General features: G+C 42.9%; 1 protein-coding gene across 1 annotated transcript; it reads left to right on the plus strand.

Annotated features, from left to right (window-relative positions):
- The first annotated feature begins 103 nt into the window (after nucleotides 1-103).
- Nucleotides 104-27,909, plus strand: LOC108108162 (dendritic arbor reduction protein 1). Its single transcript, XM_017216100.1, has 6 exons — nucleotides 104-923; nucleotides 19,152-19,740; nucleotides 20,374-21,086; nucleotides 21,262-21,952; nucleotides 23,995-24,054; nucleotides 27,480-27,909. Exons 1-6 carry the CDS (start codon nucleotides 861-863, stop codon nucleotides 27,665-27,667), a joined length of 2,304 nt encoding a protein of 767 aa, XP_017071589.1. The 5' UTR covers nucleotides 104-860; the 3' UTR covers nucleotides 27,668-27,909.
- The last annotated feature ends 27 nt before the right edge of the window (nucleotides 27,910-27,936 follow it).

The raw sequence follows: 27,936 nt of genomic DNA on the forward strand, positions 1-27,936 counted from the left end.
CGGCGGGTGTTAAGCGGCAGCTAGCTGACTGGCTTTCTGACTTTCGAGGCTCGTCTGCGCAAAACCCGCGCTCGTCCAATCAGTACTAACTCGGTTCCCGCCAGCGCAGTAACAACTTCGCCGACGAGCGCGTGAAATACTTGAATTCTCCTTTTTGATTAAAAACAAATTAAAATCAATCTGAAATCACACAAGTGCCTTAATCTATAGAGTATTTAGCAACGAATTTACTGCCCATAAGTACACCACATCCACAGGAACAAAAGATACAGATACGAATTGTATAACCAAGCCGAAGCTCATCGAATGCGGAAGTGAGCGAAAGCCGGCGGCTTTTTTTAATAATTTTTGCAATTAACGCAAAGGATAAAAAAAGATATAAAGATAAAGTGCAAACAAAACAAAGGGAAACAAAGAGTGAGAGAAAGTGATCGAGTGCCTTCATTTGCATATCCTTGCAAATCGAAATCAATTTAATAACAAAAAGCAATTGAATAATAAGAAAACGTGCCGCAATGTCTGTTGTTCGCAGTGCCATGTCAAGCAGAAGTATTCAATAATCATAATCCCGAAACCCAAAACCAGATTCCGATTTTGAATCTGAATCTGAATTTGAATCTGAATCTGAATCTTTAAAATTGATTAATCACTGTGCCTTGAACTGATCGTGACTCGTGAGTCAGAGCAGCGCCATTTAATTGTCCGCAAATATAAGTACGGAGCCCAGTTGCAAATTGTCGGGTTAAATATTGGTAGAATATCGGTAGAATCGGTGGAATCCCCCCTCCTCTCCCCCGCCAGGCATCGTTCCCCTGGCCAGCAGCAGTCGAGTGAAGCTTCATGCGAAAAACGCCGCTTAAATGCATACGGATATCATAATTGGTGATCAATTTGCCGCCAACAATAACTACTGGGTGATGCAGGTGAGTTTTCCTTACGGAAAAGTGTAAAAAATGGGGTTTAAAAAGAAGCTTGAAAATAGTGTGATAAGCTGTAGACCTAATCCGGAAGTTATAGTTTTAGAAACTTAGAATATTTTGAAGGAATAAAATAGTACATGAGTGTAGATCATATCAAACTTCAATCAAGACTTCAAGTCGATTCAGTTAAGCCAAAAAACCATCAATAATTTCAAACAAAGGAACCAAATAATTGATTAATTCAGCTGGCTTGTCTTTTTAACAAAATAATTTACAATATTAATTACCACAAAAGGATAAAAACATCTTTAAACTTTTAAGATCCTAAATGCCAGCCAATTAAATCGCAATCACTTGTTCCTTGTCAAACCGAATTCAAACGAAATCATCGTTAACCATTACGAGCAATAATTATAAACAAAATGCGCTAATTAAGCCGCTTTAATTGCAAATTAATTTTAGCCAAATTTGCCTGGCCAGACAATGAGCCAGCACACCAAACAAATCACATGGAAACCACCTTAAGCCCAACAACTTCCGCTTATCAAAATGCAAATCTTGAACAGACCAGATTTTTTGTCGATTTCTGAGCTGCGAGTACGCGTATAAATAAAACGCACGCGGCAATCACAAATTACAATAAAAAACCGAAAAAACAAATTAGCTCGATTATCGATTGAGATGAGGAGTTGATATATATGAGTATATGAGTATGTTTTTTCGAGTGTGTGTTTTCCCAGAGATTAACACCTTGGATTTCCTCAGGTGTTCCTTGGGGTTCCTTCGTTGCTTTCTTGTTTGTCAAAAGCGACAATCGATTTGTAAATCTCGTTATCACCTGCAGGAACTCTCGGCTCTTTAAGCCGTTTTCAAACACACGGTCGGTTAACTCTTTTGAACTTGTCCACACTTTTCACGCGCTCCGGTCCGAAGGGAAACTGTTGCTATCCTAACCGAGCCGATCCGATCCTCACTCCTCCTTTCAATATCCAAGCAATATCCATGTTTGCAGCCTGTTTTTCTGTTTTCCCGGTTTGTTTGCCTCAATTGTTTGACTCGCGCTTACTTGCGAAGCTCCGGGCAAATATTTGTCCACAACACTTTGCCAATGTGCCAAGTGTCCCCTCTCCGGACTCCTGACTGACGACTGGGTTTCATCATGGTCCCTATATGGCTATAGCTCGATCAACGATTTGGTGGCATTGATGATATTCGTTACTATGAGAACATAAATACCCACGACCATGGTGCGTATGAGTAATGCTATTTTCTGGGGAAGTGTTTATCCTGTTTATTAATAACCCGCTTAGTGTCAACACAAGTTTTAGTGTAGTGGAACTGATCGAAGGGAAAGGAGTGTTCTTGGCAAAGTTAACCTTGATAGGGGAAGTTTGTCTCTTGCAAATGTGGAAATTAGTTAGGTAAATAACCAATTGCTATTATTAACTATTTTTCATATCTTTTTCTTCAGTTTCACTTCCTTGATTTATATTCCATTCCCTGCTTTATCAACTTATCACTTTACAACCCAAAGTCTACCTGTCTTACGCCCATTGATAAGTTTGCCATCCAAGTCTTGCCTTACTCAACAAAAGCTAAGTGCCTCTTGCTGGCCCTCTTGAGAACACTTCCTTCCCCAAAAAGATAAGAAGCGAGTTCCTCAGAGAGGTGCATATATATACTAGTATGTGAAGAAACCCGAGACATTGGCGATTCCGGGGAAAAAAGGGTCGTAAAAGAGCTGGGTGTTCGACAAGTGTTGTTGCTTGTTCCGCCTGTCACCATCAATGGCTGCACTAATTAGGCATGTGTTGTCAAATATTTACAGACAGTCGCCAAAGTACAAAGCGCTGTTGCCCCCTTTTGGCCCGCCCCTTAGGAAACCTCTCTACTTCCTCCAGATAGTGTGAACTTCTTGGATGAGGGGGCGGGCTTCTTCCGTTTTCCACTGATTTAGCAGATATCGCGAGATATGGTAAGGTAATTCCCACGACTCAGTGCGATTATGACGAAAAACTTTCGTATTTTATGGCTAAGAACGAAATTGGTTTACGATCGCTTACAGAGAATTTCGCAGGCAATGAGTATCCAAGTATCTAAGTATCTGAGTATCTGAGTATCGGATACATTCAGTGAATAATGGAACTAATCAAGCACGTAGGCACACGGTTATAGCTCTGATTAATGGCCCTGAACCATTGTGCTTCAATCGTAAGTAATTAAATATAGATAAAGATCAGATAACTCGCATGTTGGGGCCTTTTTTGTCAGCACGGGTCTAGGATTTATGCAAATTATGTTCGCAGATTAAACGAAACTTGCAGTCGCTTTAGTGATTTGTCAATAAAAGATATTTTCTAATGCACAAAAATAAACGTATATGAGTTTATTGGCAATCTCTGAATCAATAGAAAATATTTGCATTCGCAAATCGCAAACAGACAAAGGCGGCCGCCTTCAAAAGAATCGGAATCGGTGATGAAATTTAACAAGAATTACAGCCACGTACAATTCACTGCGCCGTCTGCTCATCTGGGCCATAAAAAATCGTGGCAAATTAGATAGAAAACGGCCAAATAATGGCCCGATAAGATAATGATGTCCCTAGTAGACTTTCCATTTCGAAATGAGTTCAAGATTGGATCGAACCCCCGAAAAAAGAGCACCGATTGCCAATTACACACCGCCCAGACAATGGCAGTTAAATAATAACTGGAGTAAGCCATGAAAACAGTTGGCCAAAAATCTCATTAAGGCCCAGTGGGAGATCGCCCATCGCCCATAGATCGTTCAATCGATCGATTCCTATGAAAATTCCGCCTGTAATTTCGGTTTCCTCCATCACAATGCCAAGTTTTTTATTTAGTTTCTGGTCTTTGCCTTATTTTGATTTTGCCAATTTTGCCAATTCATGCAAATGAAAACGAAAACTGGCACACAAAATGCGCCAAAAATGGCACAAAGAAGTTGCAGAAAAAAATATCATTTATTTGCAGTCAGTTTTGATTGATTCGCCGCCTGGCCAAGTTGGAGGTCAATCGGGCCACGAGAATCAATCACTCGCAAGCCACGGAGTGCACACAGAACTTGGCTGGGAGTTATTGTGGCTTTAAAGATAGTTAATGATTGGGATTAGAATCTAGTTTAAGAAGTTTAGTTTAACTTTAAATCCTAAAACTGCGAAAATCTCTTGACTAACATCCCAAAATTTGTTTTCTGAAATAGAAATATCCTCTTTAAGCTTTGCGAAACAATGTCAGAAGCCCTAAGACAGGCTATCCATCAATCTGGTTTGGTATTTCTTAAAAGCCTTTCAATAGAATCCTCCAAATCAAAAATCTAACCCAATTCGAACCTTTCTCTTCTCCTTTTCTTATCACAATTTTATGGCACGTGAGTGAACATTTATTGTCCGAAAAGCAAACCCTTTTGGCCGACTAATTTCAACATTTTTTCGACTCGGCGAAAAGTATCACCTTAAATTTTTGATAGATTGCCAGGCCTAAGGCCATGTTTGAGTTCGGCGAATTATTGCGGAAACTAGTTTGCCCAAAAGTATAAAAAAAGGCTTTTTATGCTCGGAGAGGTGCTAAAACCCCCGCAACATTGAAGCGCAATTCGTTTCGAGTTTGAGGGGATCAAAAGCTCAGCGGATGACAGCGAATGGAATGAAATAAATTTTATTTAAGGCTCCGTTGCCGCATTAAGATCAATTATTTGATTATGAAACAAAATCTGCGTGAAATCTTCAAATAGTTGACCCAAGCCGATGTCAAATGCCGTCGCTGTAAATTTCAATTTCAGTCTCGGAGTCATTTCAACAACAAGGTGAGAAAAAAAACACATTTGATCGGGGCGCTGTGATAAAGCCATCATCGGATGGTCTCCATCGCTCGATCAGCTCGATCGGTCGTAAAACGCCAACAAAGGTTCAAACAAACCAGCCCGACTTGAAACCAAATTGCAAATTTAAATTGAAATCGAAACGAAATCGTACATTTCGTAAGGTACTATTATATATATATATATATATATTGGTATAATCTGTGGACCGATGGGAGATATCCGCAGCTGAACATGCGCCCAAAAACACTTCAATTCACATTATTTGCTTACTTAACTTTTATCACCCGGCCGAGATGTCTAAGATCGATCGATCGATCGCTAATTGCCAGAGTACAGAAAGGTACACCAAATGATCGAGAATTAGTCGAGAAGAGGCGCCAGGTACGAGTAGTCAGCACTGAGCATTGAGATCTCTGCTGGGCAATTGACCCACTAATAGGCCCTGTCAATAAACGCCTTTTGGCCATTGAACCTTCTAGCTGACCCTCCCCCCTTAAAGTTTCCTGAAAACACACAAATTAATTGCCCGCAAATCCTGTGTGCCAACGATCAGCATTTATTCAACAGTTTTCATTTCAAATTTTTATTGATTCCAAACAATCTACATGTTGCGCATGCCAGTTCTCTATGGGTTAAGAGCCCCTCGCCACTCGCTACTCGCCACGGCTGACCGCTTTTCCAGCTCTGATCGGAAATTGGTTTTGTAGGCCCTGGGTTCCAGGGCATTTCCTGTGTGTATATCTCTACTTGTAGTATTTTATTCATAGCTTCACTGGCCACCCCAATCTATATATCCGAATATTATGATTGCCTAGCGTGAAATTGTGAGAATATTTCCCAAGCGACGCGTCATCGACATCAATTAATGTTTTATTATGCATTTTATGTTTGCTATTGGTAAAGGATAGCAAAGGATATTCAATATCCCGGTGATATGCAATAGCTGTGCGAATGGTTTTATGCAAATGAGTGAGCGGGGGTGGAAAACTACAAGGGGAAACTACATTAAAGGACTCGAGGGAAGTGCTATAATGTGGTGGAAAACTAGCATGCTTATGGGTATAATATTTGTGGAAAAAACACCTTTTGGGATGAAGAAACTAAAGGGACTAAGGGGACTTCTTGGAAGAGAAAATCTCACGACGACAATTAACCTAAAATCTAAGAATACTTCTGTGTAAAAACTAAGTTAAGCTACGTTGTTATATTACTTAAATGTATATTTTTAATGCCCTAAATTTCCTAACGACTGTATTTTCACATCCAAAATCCCACAAACAACTCCCATATAGACTCAATTAAATCCGCTTACAACTAGCGATCGCTAGAAGCCACTAAACCAAATCGCTCTCAATAGCAAAATGGCGCGCTAGACGGGAACTGTAAATAGCGACAACAATAACCATATCAATATCAGTCGGTTTCGAGTGACTTGTCATTAGAATAAATAAACTTATATATAGGCAAAGGCAAATAGGAGCCGCATTTAAAGGCAGCCAATAATGAAAATAGATACACACACCAGCGGACAGCACAATCGATGGCTAATAGTCAACAACATCAGTCAGCCGGGCAGATATGTATGTAAACTGAAATAAACTAAAAAAACTAATAGTTAAGAGCCGGGGAAAAAACTGTCGCAAATTGCGGTCATTCGTCATGCGCACATGAGCAGAACGACGGCGGCAGCGGCAGCAGCAGCAGCAGCAGCAACACCAACAACTCGGCAGCAACTAGCAGGCAAAACGCTTGGCAAATGGCGTCGTGCCAGTGGAGCGGTGGACGGATTTTAGGAGGGGACATGGGGCCAAAACGGTGCAGGCAGTGCGAGCGAGACAGAAATCAGCTCCCAGCGATGGACTTCAGCAGCAATATTTAGCGGCTTTTGTTTCTCTTATTACCTCAGCCTCTGTGAAAAAAACAAAAAATGTCTCTTTGCTGTTTTTATTTTACACTCTTCACGCATAAATATGAGTATGCTTATATGTTTAAGTGGGCAGGGGTATAGTAACCGCATTTTCTAGGGGGTTCATTAAATTTATTAATTAACTTATTACTTAAAAATGTAATCTAATATTAAAATATGTTCGTTTATGCTTAGGAAACTATTTTTTACATTCTACCCCCCTTTTGCAGCACCTCTGACTATTCTCTTCCACCGATTGCTGCCGTTTTTCTCTCCATTTGACTTTTTGCTTTGTTTCAAGCTATGAAATGTGTTTTGATTTGCTGCGCTTGCGAGGCTTTTGCTATTTCTCTGACGACTTTTGGTTGGACGCTTCCAGCGGGTGTTCAAGAGGGGGTGAAGAGGGCTTGCGCAGGGGGTGGGTGGCAGTCAGGGGCTGTCTCAACATGGCGACGGCGACGTCGACTTTTGCTGCTTAATGGTGCTTAACAGCCGTCGAGCGGAGCGGACTGAAAAGCTGAACAAGCGAGCGAATGCGTGACACTGCGCATGTACCGCTCAACGGGAAGTATATATAATGGGAAAATATATAATAGATATGAGAGTGTGTGTATCTGTGTAGAGCTGTACATAGGAAGACAATTGCATTGGATCCGTTAGAACGAGTACAGAAAATGTCGATTCGTTTGGCCGCCATTTTGGCTTAACCGCAGTTTTTAAAATGAAAGAAAATAGTTTAAAAGGAAATCAAAAAATCAATAAAATACATGACTCTATTGAGATCGATTTATAGCAGCATTAACATTTAGTTAAGTATCTGCCAGCAAAAGGGCAAAATAAATTAATAGACAAATGATGCTAGAATCGTATATCTTCTAGGTAAACTTCAGCTCTCAGTTCTATTAAAAGGTATTTTATTACTTTTTTATTTGAATATAGATTTAATTTAATGTTATTGCTGTATAATAAATCTAGTTTGTTACTATGATTGGATTACTTGCCATTCTGATTACTTAACTTTACAACTTTATGCAGTTTGTCAAGGCACCTCGTCCTCCTTACTTACTATTTCGTAAACCTCAGCCTCATAACCATTCCCATATCAATTTCATTCAGCAATTTGTCTACCATTAGTCTCTCTTACCAACTCCTAACATCAGAAACCCGAAAAAACTTCAATCCACAACCCCAACAGAGTATCTTTTCCCACCTTTCCCTGCCAGACGAAAATATTGGTCCATTGTTTGGTCGCCGACCGTTGTTATGATGGCTATTAACGCTATTATTATGAAAATTTTCAGCATCATTGATTTTTGTTACCGATTTTCTAATTTAACCAAATTATTGTTTATTCCCTCGTCGTCTTCCCATTGATTTATTTCATTTTGCCCCTTCGACTTTTATCTTTTTTGGGAGTTTTGTTTCAGCTCTTTGTCCAAGTCTCACCCACCTGTCCTCCTCGCTGGCCCCTTTATCTTCAAGCTTCTGCCGGCCATGTCCATTTGGGATTCGAGTTTTCTGTTAACTGGTTGCGTAAATATCGCTTGGCCTCAATGAAATGCCTCCGCACCAACACACTCGCAGCCCGATAAACAGACTCATAGATACGAAGACTTTTTCCTCAATGAAATGCCGAAAATTAGCATAATCTGCGCCTGCCTTTCTCGCTGGGCTTACACTGGGCAACAAGAATGTGGTTTTTTATGTTTTATATACATTTATTTTTCAACATTTACTAAAGTCGGATAAAAGTATTAATAACAAGTATTAACTTAACAATTTAGTTAACATAACTGAGACACTGAAAAGTAAAGGTATCAGAGAGAATCTCTCCTGTAGTACAGTGTTGCCTGAAAGGCGGCACACGCAGTGGGAAAATAAAAGCGAAACCTGTTCGCGTTTTAAACGAAAATCTTGTCGGACATGATGTTCCCCTCGGGTGGAGTGAATTCGAAAGATTGGATGCTGGACGAGGGGTTCTCCATGGGCTGCTGCGGTTATTTGTTTGTTGGTGTCAAAGCTGTCACATATTTTATGCGGCTCAGTCAGGGGCGGGGGCAGTGGGTTCAAGGGGTCAGCGAGCCCCACACGCATCCAGGTAGCCCCCTTCTCGATAGACCACCCCCCTTCACTGCCAAATCCACTGCACATGCATTTTAATTTCCCAGTTGTGGGTAATTGCTTGGCCCGTCCCCTTGGGCCATCATGCCGCATTTGTCTCAGGCGAGAGAGCTATGATTTCTTACCAACCGATTCTGCGAGTCGTGATTGCATTTGGCAGTTGCCCGTTGCTATTGGCCAGGGGAAAGGGGCTGAAATGTCCAGGCCAGACATATGTTAGCCTTATAATTTATGCACCTGTATTCTGTACGATTTTTGTTTATTAATCGAGCAAGCCGATCGTCAAAATATTTCTGCCCCCGCGGGCTCTCCTTACTTTTGTTTTATTTGTTTTTAAAAACACCAGGCTCTCCCTCTCCCTCCCCCTCCCCATCCCGTAATTCCCAACCGGCAATTTATTTAATTACATAGAACGCGGATCGCCCAAGGTTGCCGATAATTTATATGTCACAGTTAAGTTAAATGCATTTAACACCGAGAATTAAGCAAATAATTGGGAAGCGAATTTCTTGTTTTGTTTATGTTCCTCCGTTGCTTAATTAAACTCATTTGGGTGGATCGTTAAAATAAATCAAATTGAAGGCGGGATGCTGATGCTGATGCTGTAAGGGGTAATAAGTGAAATTAGCCAAATGAGCCATAAACTCAGCTCAGTTAGTGCGGATTGCAAGTTATAAGTCCCGGCCGAAAATGAAAGTGAATTCCGGGAGATGAGAAGGCGAGATTGAAGGTTAATCAGCAATTAATTAACTTGAATAAAAAGTGTTTTAATTTTATTACAATATAAGCCTGGCTTTCAATATCACTTGCATTTTTATACAAAGTCTAGAAGTTGCAGTTTTTCTACAACTTGCAAACATTTTCCCACTCCTCGAACCCTGTCATATTTCCACTCGAACGCAGTTAACTAGTAAACGCTCTATCTAGCCTAATTAAATGTCGCTTAATAAATGCTTAATTGGACAGTTAGATAGACTGCTGAATGAGCAACTGATATTGCCGAGATCTCTGGATGGGGGCTACCACAACGATCAAACGATCAAACGATCAAAAAACAGAAGTCGAGAAATGTTAAGCAGTTGATGTCTGCTGGCATTTTAACTTGCCACACAATCTGCATATGCGACTGCCATTGGCGGTTGATATTTGAACGGCAGTCAGACGAAATAGATATGTGCCAAAAGATTTTGACAGGCCAACTATCAATTCATATCGTTAATGTGGCAAACTTCTCCCTGCTGCAAAAGCTAATTGAAATGTCGATAAGGCAAACGTTTTGACAACTTGACAGCTGCCTAAAATTCGAACTCGAAATGCGGCCAAAGCAGCCGAAAGACCCAACTGGAAATGTCACTTCGAAGAAGTTACTGCCTGGCCCACATTGCGTATACGCCGCGTTGACTCATTGTCTTCTAAGCACACTCGCATATGCCGCAATTTGACCCAGTTTTGGGTACAATAAGAACCCATGACTCATGCCAACTCCAGTTTTGGATGCCCCAGCTGCCTGGGCTCCTCTGAAGCATTTGCGAAATTTATGCGCACAAAATGCGAAATTTATTGTAATGACAATCGCTTAGTGCATAATTCGCTTCCCGCCCCCTTTTGCCAGTACGTTTTAAGTCTCTGTTCTTTCGCTGAGCAGGAAGCAGGCAATCATTGTGGCTTGTTTTGTTGTTTGTCGTTCGGCTTTTGGGTTTTATTTTTTGGATGCAGCTGCTCCAATTGACGCCCACCTGCAAAGACAGCGAGCAGAGGGGCTAAGTCTGACGTCAGAGTGGGCTGAGGTGCATAAATCAAAGTGAGAATTAAGTGTCCAAGGCAGTAACATAAGGAATGAAAATCTCTTTCAGGTTTTTTTTGTTTACAAGCTGAATTTTTAATCAAATTTCCTGAATATTCAAGACAGTTGTGAGAGGAAAGTTTGTATAATTACAATATATTTTATATTTTGTTTTGGTTAACCAAACATTTTTTGTTTACAAAAAGCCCAAATCAGCCTTCATCATGCGAAATCCTTCATTACGCAGGTGTCAGCCTCGGGTCTTGAGACTCGGCCCCTCTCATTTTCACTGAACAATGTGCATCATTAACGCAAAATGCCCGTTGCTGCCGCATTGTGAGTGCCTTTTTGCAACTCGTTAACAAAAGCGCAAATATTTTAAGCTTACATTTCGTTTTGTTTCCTTTTTTGTGGATTTTGTTATTTTTACAAATATTCGGCGAGTCTTAATGAAGTGCGATTCAGATTCGTCGGCGGGTGTAGGAGATCGGCAAATGTGTATTAAGTTTATTTTTGTGGTCTCGCCAAATGAGGAAGTTGAAATGTTTTAGCAAGTGAAAAACCCCTCGAATTCCCCTCGGAAATCATCTGGGAGACTCACGTGCGGCTGACTGACTTTTGTGGGCTGGTCTTTTGACCATTTTTGGGGGTTTTGGTCTTGCATTGATTAACGCATTTCTTTGGCTGTCCCGGCATTGTGTTTTTGTTGTGGTTTCCATTGTTGCTGCTTCTGTTGGCTGGCTGGCTGTTTGGCTGGCTTTCTGGTGGAGCTGCCGTTTTGGCAAGTGATTTATGCCGCCGTTGGGGAACTGCAACTGACACATTGCGGAGACACATTTGTAGCTAATAAGTTTAGTGGCATAATGAATGGCATTTGAAAAGGTCCATTGAATCGCCAATTGAGAATATATATAGTTTATATGGCTGGGGGATTGCCACATGTGGCAGGCAGCATTTCAAATGAATCACGCCAATGAGAATCTGGGTCAGCCGGGCAGAGGTTGGCATATTTGGTGGGAGATTGAGAAATGGGAAATTTAAGTGGTCTTCAAAGGAGTTTCTAGGCAAGCCGGACTCAGGTTATTAAAATTAAAACTAACCTAGTTAAATACTAAACTTATCTTCTGGTTTTATGAACTCCTCAATTAGTTATAATCCAAACTGTTTAATTACTAAACCCATAAAAGCGAGAGCTTTAATTCGATTTTTTCTGCTTTTTAATATTCAACATTATTGCAAAATTCAAATTAAGGCGACATAAAAGTTATCCAATCAAAAGTTTAATTTACCTGCGCCTTTAATTACCTTCTGATTCCCTTTATTACTCCTAATATAAAAAGGCAATAAGCCTGATCGGCACTTTAAAGTGCCTTTATAAGGCTTTTTAAAAATGATTTTATTTTTGCTAATGTGCATTTTATGATATAAAAACTCTAATTGATTTGTTTAGAAGCCATTCGTTAATGCATTAAAAATGGATTTAGATATAGAAACTTAAGATATATATTATATATAGATAGTAGTTTCTTTCCCAACTCGATTACCTTCGTTTCGCACTGAGCACTTAAACAGCGGGAAAACACACAATGTCGGACATTGCGAGTTAATTTTTTTAAAGACGAGCACGCGTCGACGGCAGCACACGCCAATGCCAACGGAACACCTTCGCGAAAGGTGTTAAAATGCCGGCTCTAAAGGGCAGAATGCCAGCTAAAGGACAAGGGGTGCCAGGGGTTAAGGTGGTTAATAACCCGAACGCTAATGAAACAGACACTGACTGACTGATGGCGAATGACGTCAAAGTCGAAGAGCAGAGAACAGAGGGTGTTAATACCAGAAAACGAACTAAACAGAGGGTTAAGGTCTCTCGCCTGGGATCCTTAAAGTGATATGGGGGCGAGCTGAGCTAAATTTATGATGATGATCTCAAATTTTGATCGCAGCTGATGAATGAGCCAGAGGTATTTGCAGCTGCCCCTATTAAAGATGACCAGCAACATTTGATTTTTTTAATGGACTTTTAAGAAATCGAAAATGTTAAGAAAGAGAGAGAGAGTGGGGGGTGGCATCTCAAGATAAACGCTTCATGCTTTTCTTTTAACACCTTTTCGAGAGATTTGTGCTGTACTGCCATGTTTGCCCCGCCACTTAGCGCCTCTTTTACGATTAGAAAAAAATCGAACAAAAATCAGGGAAAACAGGTGAGGTACTGGCAGCGAGGGGCAGACCTCATTTAATTATGTAAACGACACGAGCGTGGCTCGAGTAGAAGATACGAGACCCATTTATGTCAAATTGACACCTTGTGTGTCCCCCAACAGTTTCTCCAGGCCTATTTTACACAGGGAGAAAAATATATGACATTATCTTTAGGATAATGTACTAAAACTTAAGTAATCGAAGCTAACCATCTGTTATCCCTAACACATACCATATCTAAAGCTAATTTTGGTTTAATTTTATATTTAGCCATACTCAGACTTTTTCTCTCTCTGTACCAAAACTCTCTAGAGTTTCCAAAATTCCCCATTTTCTCCCCCTTCTCTCGCCACTTCGCTTCCCACCGCCTAATACACTTTAAATATTTATGAGCCCGTCTTGGGCTCTTTTACCTAATTGATGAGTTCGCCTCAGATAAAGGTGTTAAAGTCGGTTCGGCCTTCGTTGGACTGACGAGATTTTCCCCTATGTCTGAAGTCTGGGATGCAGTTGGCTGTTTGCTTTCGCAGGTGCCAAAGCAAAGCGAAGGAGACGCGTCCAGCTGTGCCGACAAATTGTGGCTGGCGACAAGCAAATAAACAGAATCAAAACCCGCAGAGTTTCCCCCTTTTCATGCCCCTTCCCCTTCGGCGATTTGCTCGCGTGTAAATGATTCTCGCCGGGGAATGTCCATGTAAAGAGTTCCCGAGTTTTCAAAGAGGCGGTGAAGCACAGGTAACTCTCGGTAACATATAGTAGCAGGTAGCGCTTGGCTTGTCAATACCTACACGCCTGCCTGCGGACCGTGAGCCCATGTGGCAAGCCTCGAGCAGGGAGTCTAGGCTACAGTTAGAAGGGGGGTACACTTAGGCGATTTCTAATATGTTTGGTATTTAGTTTTGACTTTAAAATAAATATATATTTAATAGAAGTTGCATTGCAATGAAGGAGTAAACACTGAGTTTTCCTTCTGCTACTCTACCTTGAAAATTAACTTAAATTTGTGGGTCCACGTCCCACAGGGCATTGGCCATTCGAAATTCGATGCAAATCAGTAGAGCAGCCAGGGGAAAGCCTCGTCTTAAGCCAATGCAAAGTGTTCGTCTTGTAAGATCTCCCCGCGACCCACAAGTGGACACAAAATTCAATTCCCAGAAATTGACTGCAAATCGCGCGGAGGAGACACACAGGCCTCAAGTCCCCCGGTGACATTTAAGTTGGCCAAAAAGAGGTAAGCAGAGGGAAAGCCAGGGAGTTGGCCATTTCGCAAGCCAAACGAAACGATGCAAAACGCATGTCGAGCATGGGCTGCACTTGTCGTTGTCCTCCGAGGAAAAGAGCGATCCAACTACTGTTCCAAATTTGATTTGCCATGCTGATTTGGCCAACGGAAAATGCGGAAAAACATAGTTGGCATAGTTTTCCCCCCTGCAATCGCTATCCCTCTCTCTCTCTCTCTCTCTCTACTCGTTTGGTCAAGATTTATGTGCGGTTAGTCCAATAAAATAATTGCCAGCGATTTTTTATGCAAATCGCTTTTCGCTCCTTGGCTGAGTCATGGCCAAAACAAACCGTCTATATGCATATATATGTTGGACTAAACTATTTTTACGATCTTCTGGATTCAAGTTGGGCTTTTATGGTCCAGCGTTTAGTTTTTATGGCGCCCGAGGCTTTGGGGTTAATTCGCTGGCGGGACTTATCGGCGATCCGTGGGCTTTGAAGAGGGTCAGCCCTGGGATTTGACATTGGCTTCAACACGAAAGCGAAAGACTCAGGCAACGAACTTGCTCTCGCCACTCGCCAAACGGCAAACACCAAACACCAAACACCGAACGAAAGACTCAGGCAGCGAACTTGTTCTGGCCCAGAGCGTTGGGAGCGTTTGAATGTGTCAAGTCTATTGCTTCCTGCCTTAATGGAAACTTTCACTGGCCGGCGATAATAAACATTAGCCGTCGTTTCATTAAACAAATTTCAGGAAATATATTTTTTTGTTATATATCTCTCTTTTTTGCACTCAATTGGAGTTTGGCCCTGGGGCGGGACTGGCAATTGGATTCGCGAACAATACGCCATCGATTATTTAACGATTATATGGTGCTATAGCATTTCTACCACTGCTTTCTTGCCTTTCTTTCTGGCTCTTTGTCTTGGCCTAGCAATTACTGTGCTGGCCAGCTTTGAAGGCCGCTTCTGCTTATCCTCCAGATAAATCAGACTTGGCTCTGAGCGGCCTTTTGTTGGCCTTATCACAAAAGCCAGGCTTTCATTGTTTTCTGCATTTTGGCACTGGACACAGTGGGTGTGTGTGTGGGGGGAATTACTCGCCGCTTAGTTGATGAACTGATATTCGGCACGTGCCGTTAATGAAGTCGGGCAAAAGGCAATCGCTTTAGAAAGCCAAGATCTTGTAAAGACTATCATATTTTGGATGTTTTCGGGAATTACAGCACCAATTAGATCGCTATCTGCGGGGTCTTTGTGTGGGCATCTCTTGACTTTTTATAACCCCATTCTGGTCGAACCATTTAGGCATTTAATTTATCGCTTCCCGCAGTTCAAATGCCTTTGTTATTGATATGATTTGGACCCATTTTTTACGGGTTTTATGGAGCGACATTTATGAGCGACTTTATGCGCAGCTGTCGCAGCCGCCGAGATCGAACGCAAAATGGCCAATTTTATGGCTCAATATCGGTGTGTTGGGCTAAGAAAATGGCTCGCATTAGTAGAGGTAAAAATATCAAATAAACAGTTGGCAATTTGACATCTTTTTTATATAGTTATTTTCGGCATATTGATGGTCGTTAATAGATAGAGGCAAATTGAAAAGAAATGTCAAATGCTTGAATGGGCCTCGAAGGGGGTTCGCGCTGGACGGCTCTTTAAAATGCAAAACGGCTGCCGAAGTTGGTAGAAGAGGCACAGACGAAACAATAAAAGTAACAACGAATATAATGGAACATAAAATTTATTAATTTTTATGGGCTTTATATACACTTTTTTTTTTGGATTTTTTTGAGCTGTTTTTGTTTGCTTCCCCGTTTGTTTCCATTTCTCACAACAAGTGCCAAATTTGGTCTGAGGTTCTTGACCACGAGCTCACGCACGTGCGACCCGTTCATATGTATTGGTGGTGGACAATCATATGTGTGCGTGCGTATCGGAGCGTATTTTGCATATTTTGTTCGATTTTAAATGAAGTCACGTTGCACTCGTAAACTTGATATTTATGTTTGTCATTATTTTTTATGCTTTCTGCTTGTTTTTCATATAAATATTACCTTTTTGTGTCTTGTTTTGGGAACCCAACTTCCCAGCTACATGTGTATTTCCACAGCAATGTCTTGTTTTCCGTGGCGGCGGCAGTGGTGGCGTTAAACAATAGTTAACAACTTTATTTGTGCACTTAACGCTCTTGGCCATTAAGAGCCAAGCAACTCCTCACGTTTCGGCTGCCATTCACTTGAGAAATGCCAAAGCAGCAACTTCAGTTTCAGTTGCACTTGCAGTTGCAATGTTGCTGCTTACAGGTTGCAGGTTGCTGTTTGCTGGGTTGGCTGCATCTGCGGCAGAAGCCGCCACCAGTCATCGCCATCGCCTGTCAGTCCACATAAAAGTCAGAGATGGCTATGAAAAATCACCAAAACGAATCGCTAAACAGCCGCAAAATGCACTCGAAACGGGGCATGCCGAATTCGAGTCGCGGAATATGAGAAAATCCACTGAAATTATCCAAGTTTTGCCGGTGAAAACGAAGCCTTTGTTTGCCTTTCGAGATGGCCAGCAGGTGGGAGTGCAGGGAAAGTCGGACGATGCGGGTTTTACAAATAAATATTAATAAATTATAAATTCACAGGAAACTAGAATCGAATTCATAAAACTACTAGACAAAGCTCATAAATAACTCTAATTTTTATAAGTGGCAAAATCAAACCCATTTATGGACACTTCCAAAAAAGAAAACATTCCTTAACCAAGCGAGTGACACCTCTCTTATGGAAATTGTTAAAACTTTGGCCCCTTTCAGCCATTAAATCATAATTATGGCCAAATAGTTTCCTTCTCAAGCAAATGTCACCCCTCCAAAAGCAATTGTAAAGCCAATTGACCCTTTCAATAATTATAACTACTCGTGGTTAGAGTACAAATCATGCTCGCAATGAAAATGAATCACATGACTGCTGCAGCTGCAGTCTCACAGCCCAACTAGACAGTAAACCCAATTCATCAACACTCCAAATGGGTCAAATCAATAAACAATAACATAAAATGTCCAAAGACTTCGCCACAAACTTGGGGCAAATAACTCAGAGACGAAAGCGGGACACTCTGGCCATTTGAACTCCCTTCCCCCAGCACATTTTATGCAAATTTTTATACGTACATAATGCCCATTTATCGACGCTGCCGTCAGAAGCGATTATTGACAACGGCATTTTAATGTTTAAGAAATAAACATAAATAAATAAAAATACTTTGGCGTGCCAGTCGGTGTAGGAAAAAATTGAAATTATAAGTACCTGAGCATAATTTCACCTCGGCCAAAAGAAATGTCCAAAAGAACAAAAAGTTCATAATTGAAATTCATGTTTGTGGTTCTGTTGGCTGTCACACAATTACCGTTTTTGCTGGTGGTTGTGTGGTTGTTGTGGTGGTGCCCCAAAGTCCAATCGAACCCACTTAAAGATTCCGCAAGGCTTCCACACACGACGCTCCACGCATTCTTATGAGGTCATTTGCGTGGGGAGCCCACTAAATGCGCCCTAGCTGCCGAACTAACTAAGACCCACTCCAGTCAGAAGCCAGAACATTTGCCAAGTGGAAAACTCGGTTCGTGGAAAACCACAGCTCTACACTAAGCTGTGGAAAATGGCAGCTCCAGACATTACTCATACGACCCGCAATGAAACACAAAAATCTATTAAAATTATCACACGCCATGTTGACCTCAGCGGCGAGCAAACATTACTCAAAAGCCCAAAAACCCGTGTGGGTCTCGCAAAAATCCATAGCCCGAAAAAAAAGAAAGAAAATAAAGCGACCGCAGCCAATAAAATGAAAAATGCTGGCGCAAAAATATTGCAGCTAAAATAATTTGCCACGCTCGTAAATTTTCAGCTCATAAAACAGAAACGAGGCAACATTTGTTGTCGGAGTTTCGAAGTTTCAAAGTTTCGAAGTTGTTTTGGGGGAGTGAGTCAGTGTCGGGCATTTCTCGAATTTGAGTCAGATTTTCGTTGGTCTCTGCTATTTTTTATGGCCAGCCTTCGCCGATCGACAGTCGGTTTGATATATGGGCCCTTGGCCCCATCATTTGCATGTGAAAAGCCTGGCTCGTTGCTGTATACAAAATTTCACTAATTTGCCAAATGATTATTATGTTTGACTAAACCACCATAAGTGTTGTCATAAATTAGCCATTCTCAGCTCTCTAAAAATTAGATAAAACAAAAGGCCATAAACTTTTAGCTAACAGAACAACTAAAAATAATCTTTCTTTTACTCCGACCCCAAGCCAAAGAAAGATCCATAAAATGTTAGTGTAAAGGAAGTAAACTTGATGTGTAAATCATCTCCAGAATTAGCAATTTGTAGGCCTCAACTCAGCAAACGAAAATAAAAAAAAACAATCTTAGCATAACAAAGGCCACAAATGTAGCGCGTTTCTATTTGTTCTCGTTTGCGCAGCTCGCGGAGAGATATTCAAATTCGACAAATACCCCACTCAAAACGAATGATTTAGACAACGAACTTGCATTCCCCTAAAAGCGCATGAGCATTAAGATCCCGACTCGGGCAATAAAAATAAAAATCAAAATCGAAATAAAAATAAAAATCAGACGACAAATCTACAAACAACAAATTTCGGTTCCGAGCAAAACGAAATTGAAGCGAAGAATGCAATAAAAATAAAGCCAGAGCCAGAGTTAGAGCCAGAGAAAAGAAATGAACGTAAAGATAAGACGCGAACGATTCGGAGAGGGGGTCTGTGGGATGTGGCACGAGGTTGCTCAAGTGGCAGCAGAAAGTGTTGCAGGGCGATAAAAGTTTAATCAAAATTTATGGCAGGGAAGCGGCGCAGATAGAGCTGGATGCCGGAGGAGAAGATGTGAAGGCTCGGAGCTCTGATTGCCCAATGGGCCATATACCACACGAATTACCTAGACTATCGGCTGTAGCTGCAGAAAGGGAAAAGTCTTTCAATTCCTTATATTAAATCAAGATATATATCTTTTAACAGCTATGCATAACAACACAATATCTCATATAATTAGCTTATCAGATAAGACACTTCCTGTACTTTTTTAAAGTGTATTTTCTCCCGTTGCTAACATTTTTTCTCTCTCTGTGTTTTCATCTTCTTTGGCAGTCCCCGGAACTGGACTATCGGCACGAGCTGATGGGACGTTTACATAAAATCGAGCCCGCCGATGTTGAGCTTGAGGTTCTGGCAGCCGCCGCAGCAGCAGCCAACAACAACAACAGTAGCAGCAGCAACAACAATAACCACAGCAGCAACAGCAGCAGCAACAACAGCAACGGCAGCCAAACACCCACCAGCAACAACAGCTTGGCAGCCGGAGGCCATCAGCAACATCAGTTCCACCACCACCTGCACCACCATCACTCCCATCAGCACCACCACCAGCACCATCATCTGCACCAGCACCATTCGCACAGCCTGCAAAGTGGCGAAAGTGGTGCATCGGAGGCGTGGCCCCACCTCACCGCCCCCTCGTACGCCAGCGATGTTGCACACGCGCAGCAGCAGCAGCAGCATCAACAGTCGCAGCAGCAGCAACTGCAGCCCGCCGGATCTCCGAATTCCAACTCAAATGGGGCCTACGGCTGTGCACCGCTCTACGACGGAGCGCCCTACGAGGTGGCACTCGGCTATGGCGGTGCGGTGGTTGCGTCAACGGGTGGTGCGACTTCCAGCGACAAGGAGTATCTATATGGTGGGTATATCGGGGGACCGCCAATGGGAATGGGAACTTTGATGGGCACACAAAATTACACGCATGGTGAAATCTCGCAAGTCAATAGCAAAGTAGAGAAAAACAAGCGATGGCAACGTGTTTGCGGCTCGGTGCCGAAATGTGAAATCTGAAACCGCCCAAAATAAGAGAGAAAAAACCCAGACAAGCGGGAGACCCATCTCAGAAAAGTGATTGAGGTCGCCACGAACTGGCAATGAGCTGTAGTTAAATTTTTGAAAAAATGCTAAGAACATTTTTGGTAAGATTTTTTAATAGTCAAAAAAAATATATTCAAAGTTTAAAGGTTTTTATTATACGAAGCTGATATTTTAGTTATTCAAGCTTCACTGTAGTAGCTCCCCTTCCCATCAATCAGTGAACCAAAGCCTATCAATAAACACCTTAACCCCAGACGAAAAGTTTCAATTCTGATTGTCTGCCCCCCCGCTAAATAGTGACTCTAAAAATAGTCAAACAAATGAGCAGCTGTTTAGAAATTTCATGCATATGCGAGATTTCATTGTGTACATTAATAATTCCCCATGCCGCGATTTGCATAATGTGTTAGCAGGCGATTATAAGGCGCTTTTCTATCTTCTTTTGATTGCACAGAAACCAAAAACAAAGAGGCTCTGTACGCCGATCCCCTGGACGATCCCTACCAGCGCCCCGTGCTCTGGGACGATATTACTACCTCAATCCAAAATATCGATCCGGAGAATGCGCTCATGCTGAGCAGCAGCGGTAGCAGCGGCAACAACAATGGCAGTAGCAACAGTGGCAATAGCAGTGGCAACGGCGGCGAACCTGCAACATCGCAACTGCCACAGGTCAAGATGGAGGCGATCGATGAGAGCCTGCTAGAGACTTTCTCGACCCCATTGCTCAGTCCCCTGGAGATAAAGACCGAGAAGCAGCAGCGACAACAGCAGCACCACCAGCATCAGCAACAGCAGCAGCAGCAACAGCAACACCAGCAGCAACATCAGCAGCAATACCAGCAGCAACACTATCAGCAACATTATCAACAGCAGCACTTGTACCAGCATCATCCCAGCCTGGCGCTGCCTGGCTTGCCACCCGCTGTCGAGGTGGTGGAGTTGCAACTGCAACAGCAACAGCAGCAGCAGCAGCAACAACAGCAGCAGCATCTGCAACACAGCAGCAGCAGTAGCAGCCCCAAGCTGGCGACCCCCGGCGACAGCAGCAGCAACACCTCCTCCTATCAGCAACAGTACGCATCTCAATTGGTCGCCGGATCGGGCGGCGGCTATCTCAACGGTAGCAGCAGCAACTCCTACGGCTACAGCTGGCACAGCAGTCAGGTGAGTGACGGGGGCTTGCCTTTGCAACATCTCAGATTGGCAACATACAGCTAGGAAAACACCCACAAATCAAAGTCTTTACTTTGTGAATGTAATCAAAAAGTCTAAAACTTTAATTTAAAAATAATAGAATTTATTATTAAGCCCACTCCATTTCCTCCTCTTTAATCTCCAGACCTTCCACACCAAATACCAAATACACCCGCCATCAGTCGCTGCCTCAGCCACCGCCTCTGTCACTGCCACGCCCACAGCTCAACTAGGTGCTCAACAGCAACAACAACAGCAGCAGCAGCAACAACAACTGCAGCAGCTGTGTCCTCCCGCGGCGCCCAGCACCCCCTCCGCCTCCTCCTCGTCCATCTCCTCTTCCTCCGCCTCCTCCGCCAGTCGCCATATGTTCGTGCCACCTTTGACCCCACCAAGCTCGGATCCCGGAAGTCCTGGCAGCTCGATGGTGGCAGCAGCAGCCGCTGCCGCCGCCCAACGACGCACCACCCCACCACCTCCGTATCAGCAAGGTCACGTGATGGGCTTACTCAACCCACCGCCTACGCTTCAACTTTTGGGTGGAGCAGTGACAGGCAGCAGCAGCAGTTGCACCACCACTCTGACCACCCTAACGCCCGCCAGTGCCATTCAGCAGCAACAGCAACAACAACCACAGCAGCAGCAGCAGGTGCAACAGCAACAGCCACCGCCTACCCCCCGCTCTTCGGGGGGCGGGAGGCGTGGCCGGCATTCGCACCACCAACCAGGAACGGCAGCCCACATCGCCAGTTTGATGAGCGTGCGAACGGTGCGGTACAATCGCCGGAATAATCCCGAGTTGGAGAAGCGACGCATCCACCACTGTGATTTTGTGGGTGAGTAGGCCTTCTTTCTTCGAGTTTTCCTTATGATTTTATAGAAGAAAACCTTTCTGTAGAAGCAGGGATAGTAAATAAGTAGTTAAAATAGGAAAAGTTTAGTGTTGAAAATTCCATCTCTGAAAGATCTCTCGAGATGCGCTTCCTCATCTCTCGTTGCTAGTCGCTGCATGCCCCTGTGTCATTTATCATTTGGCGCGCTTTGCGACACTTTTCGTAACAAAGTCACCTTCCGCCCCCTTTGGCACCCACTTTGGCCCAAGCAAAACTCCACTCCACGTGCGATCCTCATTGCGCATGCGTGCCGCGTTTTTCCAATCGGCATTTATTTATTCTCTATTTATCTATACATTTATTTATTATTTTTCAGTTTCTGTTTTCTGTTTCTGTTTTCTTGCTGGGCGACTGACAGTTCCCGCTGCCAAGTTTCTGGTGTCGCAGTCGCTGTTGTGGCGCTTTTTCAATTGCCTTCTTTGTAATTCTAATTAGCCAATTGCCATATTTATGTAAGAGTTGCGAGCCACCTTCCCTGGGCTTTTGTTACAGTTGCAAGTGATTTTTTTTCTGCTTATTTCTGTAGCCTGGTCAAATGCGTTTTCAATGTCAGAGGTGGGCGAGAGATCGTTGAGTCAGCAGTGATTGATAGTTATGATAGGCAGTGCTGAAAGAATTAGAAAAGGTATAGAATATTTCGAGATATAATATACTTCAGCCAGGAAAAGGTTTAATCATAATAACTCAATAGCATCTTACCATTATATATCAAATACTATAGGGAGATGATCTTAGAGGAACTCATTAGTCAATCGTATAAGTTCCCTTTCAACCAAGAATATCTTTGGCAATTAATCTTAATGAAACCTAACAGAACTTTTGCGATAAAGAATCTAATTTTAGCCTGGCTTTGAATCACTTCGAGATCTTCCAATAAAACAAACAAGCTTCCTTGGTGTTAGACTTTTTTCCATTACCCGCAGGTAGCTTAATCTCATCGAGATGAGATCACAACATCACCCGCAATCGGCACAGTAAGACCAACTCAAATACTATCCATTAGCTATCGATGGATCACTATTATAGCGGCCAAAAGCACTTAAGGCGACGCTGTCTGGCCCAATCTAAAAATCCAAACTCCAAGCCAGACGCATTCCGTCCGTGTCCCAATGTCGCTTGTTCGTAGCCGACTACGTGCGTTGCCACTAATAAATAATTGACAATTGTCTGACACGTTGGCCATGGCCATTTTGAGGCAACTCCGGCCGAAACGCTGTCCAAATGAAGTTATTATGCCATAAGCGCACGCATCAGACAGTGAGATATGTCTGGACTGGCGGAGTTCCTCCGATTCGGCAGTGCTTTTCGGTATCTCTAACTGTCTAACTGTCGACGATCGTTGCAAGTTGCAGGTTGCTGCTAGCTGGTTACCAGTTGCGAGTTGCCAGTTGCTGTTGCAAGTTGCTGACTGCCAGCAACATTCTTCACTGGCAGCGAGCCATTGTTTTTCGTGGCACGTTGCTTGGGCAGCTTTCAATTAGAGCCGTACGTGCGGGGATCCTCGGGAAATCCTTTTTTGGCAAAAGGGGCTCTTAATGCCGTCGCCGTAAAATGCCTCATAAATGTCACTCGCTCTGCAATGTTGCAAGTTGCTAGAAGGCAGGTTGCAGGTTGCAAGTGAATCTCGTGCAACTTTCACCCGCTAATTAAAGGCCCACGCCCATTGACCCACATTCTGGCAATGGCTCTTCTATCGCCATCCCAGATCCGAGGCTCCTCTAATGTGGTGTGCCGCTCATCTGATATGTTTTTCGGTGAACGCGAAGTGCACTCAGAAAACGTTATAGCCTTCCGATACTCAAGGCTATAAACAATTATTGGCAATAAATTCCGTTTAGTTGGTGTTTTCGAAAAGTCTTCTTAACGAAGATATCAAATAGTTTCAGGTTTCTAAGCGTCAAATAGTTTATAATGCTTTCTGAACATTTGTTAAGACATCAAAAAAGGAATTTTAAACTAATATTTTCCCTATATTTTGATTCCAGGTTGTTCCAAAGTCTACACGAAGAGCTCCCATCTGAAGGCCCATCAAAGGATACACACTGGTGAGTTTTCTCCTTTACCTAAATCAGCAAACTGGAAACCCAACCAATCACCCACTTGATGACCCTTAGTTGACCCCTGTCTCAGATTGGTCCACAGCGATCCTTCAGCTCGCATGTGGGCTGTGCACCACTGGAACAAAAAAGTGACCCAACTGCACCACTGAACCGCCGATGAGCCACCGGCAAACAGCTGCACTCGGCTTTCGGGACGTTGGGCAACCGTCGCCTTTTGATTAATTCGCGCGCTCATATTTGTAGTTGCCAGCACATAATTTGCCAAGGCTCAGAGAGCTTCCAGCGGCTTTTTTTGAGAGCCATCCACTGAGAAGAATTTCTATCTTAATCTTGAAGGATTTGCTTTGAAAGATTGATGATGATATTGATTTTTCATAACATAAAGCTCCCTTTTCTTCCTTTTGAGGATTCAAGAGTTATATTACTGACTTTTCTATAGCAGCTAATAAGTAAAATCTCCTTTAATTTATCTTTGAAATTATTTTCGGTGTGGAGTTCATTTTCAATTTCTGCTCCACGGAGGCAACCGCAGCGAAAATCGTGATTTGTACGGTTTGTTTTTGCGGCTCTGGCTTCGTTTTGTTTCGTTTTTCGTTTTTTATTTCGCTTTTTTGTCCGTTTTTGTGGTCAGTTGCAGTTGCAAGTTGGCAGTTGCAACATCAGCAATCGCCAATCGCCAACGCCATCAGCTGGGCGCACGTTTGGCCTGCATTTCCTCCTTGCTCGGATTACACTTGACGATCCGTGGCCGTTGCCCACCGATCACCGAGATCACCTGTCTTCGTTTTATGGGCCGCACGTTTAATGCCTCCACAAAAGAAGAGGCAAAAATAATACTAAAGTAGTAGTACTGAAAAAAGCGATGGCAGAATCCCATCTCTCCGTCGTTTTATTAATCGCACATGACCACCTGATTTATGCGCAACTTAAAGCGCTGCCTTAAAAACATTTTTATTATTATGATTTTTGTGCGCAGCGCTGATTTTCACTCAGCTGATAAAGTTAACGCCCCATCAACGAAAGGTCGGCCACTTTGGGTTAACCCCGGACTTCACTCTGGCTTCCCATGAGATCGCATAAAGTTCTCATTCCGATTTGGAGCATATCGTAACACCCAGCTTCAGGGCAACACGAATTCCGGGCGCGCGTTTATTGGATTTAAGCCGACTTTCGCAATTCCTCGAGTGGCAGGCTGAGATGCAGAAACGCTTTGCTACCGTCTGATGGCTGTCGGTTTGTTTGGCTTTCGAGTTAGTTAGCGTTCCGGCAAAGCCCAGCCCATTCCATTCATAGATTTCATTGATTTTCCCCCTCGGCATAGCCCCGAACATACACACTCGCACACACATTTTTCATGCCATTTTTGAGGCGCCACCAGGCTGTTGTCTCTGCTGATTAGCAACGCCGGTTTGAGATTTCGAGATTTTTCAAATGGAAAGAGGGGTGAAAAGTGGCGACGAGATTGAGAGATTTCCACTGCAAATATTTACCAATGTCATTCAGCTGTCCGCGGCAGTTTGTTGCCTAAGTCTTTCGTTTGCCAGAAGTGAAGAGGTCCATTAGCAAGGGAAAAACTGTTGGTCAAGTCTGCCAAGGCAATCGATTCTATGGGAGATTAATATCAATTCCTTTAAGAAAGTTTATTAAAGATTTCGAAATCAGTTACTTCTTTGTTGGTAATTTAACAATCAACCCTTTCCCCATCATCCATTCCGTCCACCCCCACTTCATCGCATCTTCAGCCCATCTAAAACCTCAAGGCTCGTAAATTTGTCATTTTTATTTGGGCTTTTTGTTTTTATCTGGCTGCGTCGATTAGAAAATCACTTGGTAACTAATCTTTATGCTGGCGACGAACGCATAAATTTGCCATATCTCAGAGCCAGTCTCTAGTTTGCAGTCCAGTGTCCGTGGCCTGGCCCTAGGACTCGGATTCGGGTTTTGGGACTCGGGCTGGAACTGGCTTATTTTGTACTGATTTGTTTGCTAATACGTTCGCGCTGCCATAAATTAGTTTGATTTTATGCCCAGCGACTGGAGGAGGTCTCCCATGGACCAGTATGGCCCAGCCTGGGGCTCTAGTCCGGAGTCCAATCCAGCCAATGGAGCCTGAATTTATTTATATTGCCGCCGTGGCCTTATCGGGGCTGTAAGTAAAATTATGAAGTAATTCCGCTGCGCTTATCGCATTGCGTTCATCGCACATTACAAAACAACATTTACATAACTTTTGTTTGTTTGCCAGTCGGTTTGTTTTGTTTTGTTTAGTTTTGTTTGCCGCTCTGTGGCTGTGTGGCTGTGTGGCTGCCGTGATCATTGCCAAATTAAGTTCCCACGGCCAGGGAGGTCTTTAATGTCCCATTCTGGGCCATATGACTCACCAGGTTGGCCATTTTCGAATACCGAAACAAAAATTCACCACGTGTCCATCTAAGCCCGCGATCCCCCCCGATTATGCTCGCATCTCGAGGCACTTAAGTTCATTAAAAGAGATCTAAATAAACCAATAAGTCACGCCACGAGTCGAGGGGCATTGGGTTTCTATCCGAAAATCCCCAGCAAAGTGTCAGCTGAGTGCCACTCGAGATCTCTTGGGTTCGAGGGCCCCCAAAATGTCCGAGGAAACCAAACAAAATTTGTGCGTTTGTTCGATGTACAAAATAATAAACAACAATCACAACTCCACTCGCTTTGATGTTGGCTGAGATCTCGAGATTGGGATGGGAGATGGTCTCAAGGGGCTAAGAAAGGGGAAAGTTGGGGAGAAAGATGTTGCAAATGTGCCTTAAAATCTCTAAAAATTAACTTAACTAGTCAAAGCGAACCTCTAACCCTCTCGGGTTGCTACCTTTCAGCACCGAAATCCCAATTCCGCAAACCCCCCCAAGCAAGCCAATTGGATTATGTCCATGGATAACCCATTCGACTCGCTCCACAAAGCTGCACAAAAAATGTCAAGTTCAGTCACAAATCTACAGCCGCAATAATTATTTCATTCAATTTCAATTTCAATTTGAACACGAATGTTTATGTTTATGTCGCACACGAATGTATGATTATTTCGAGGGTCTGGATTAGTCATAGAGCGGTGCCAATAGCAAAGAGTTTCGCTCACCGGCCGGTGGAATTTTTTCGAATGTCTGTTGGGCCGCTAACAAAAATGGTAATAGAAATCACAAAAACTACAAAGTACACAACAAGCCAACTTGTGTAACAAACTACAAGCTGCAGCTGCCGTTCTGTTGTTGTCATTTTGTTATGGCCAAAACAATGAAGTATCAATTATTTCTCAATTATTTCCACAATGTTTCGATGTAGCTTTGAGTTTTGAATGGGATATTGCAATTACCCCTTGAAAAACCATATACCTTAAAGATTTAACTAATCCTTACTCATTTGCTTTCTTCCAGGTGAGAAGCCATACACCTGCCAGTGGCCGGAGTGCGAGTGGAGATTCGCCAGGTCGGATGAGCTGACCAGACATTACCGGAAACACACGGGAGCCAAGCCCTTCAAATGCATCGTCTGCGAAAGGAGCTTCGCGAGAAGCGACCACCTGGCGCTCCACATGAAGCGCCATTTGCCGAAGAACAAATGAGCAAGGCCCAGGGTCATCATGAACCCAGCATCAAAATAAAAAAATAAGAAACAAAAACAAAAACTATACCACAATCCAAAGGACTTTAGCGTAGATAAAATGAATTCGTTTAGTTAAAAAGGTTAACTACTACATGGTACACACACTCTACTCTAGGAACAGCTAACCAATTGGGAGTGGGCATGCCACTCACTTAACTCAAAGTAGGCGAAGTAGGCTAAGTAAATGAAATTACCACCTGCTTGACGAACATCCTACAGTACCAACTA

This window comes from Drosophila eugracilis, unplaced genomic scaffold (genome assembly GCF_018153835.1).
Source record: "Drosophila eugracilis isolate 14026-0451.02 unplaced genomic scaffold, ASM1815383v1 contig_2088, whole genome shotgun sequence".
In the NCBI taxonomy this organism is placed as follows: Eukaryota; Metazoa; Arthropoda; class Insecta; order Diptera; family Drosophilidae; genus Drosophila; species Drosophila eugracilis.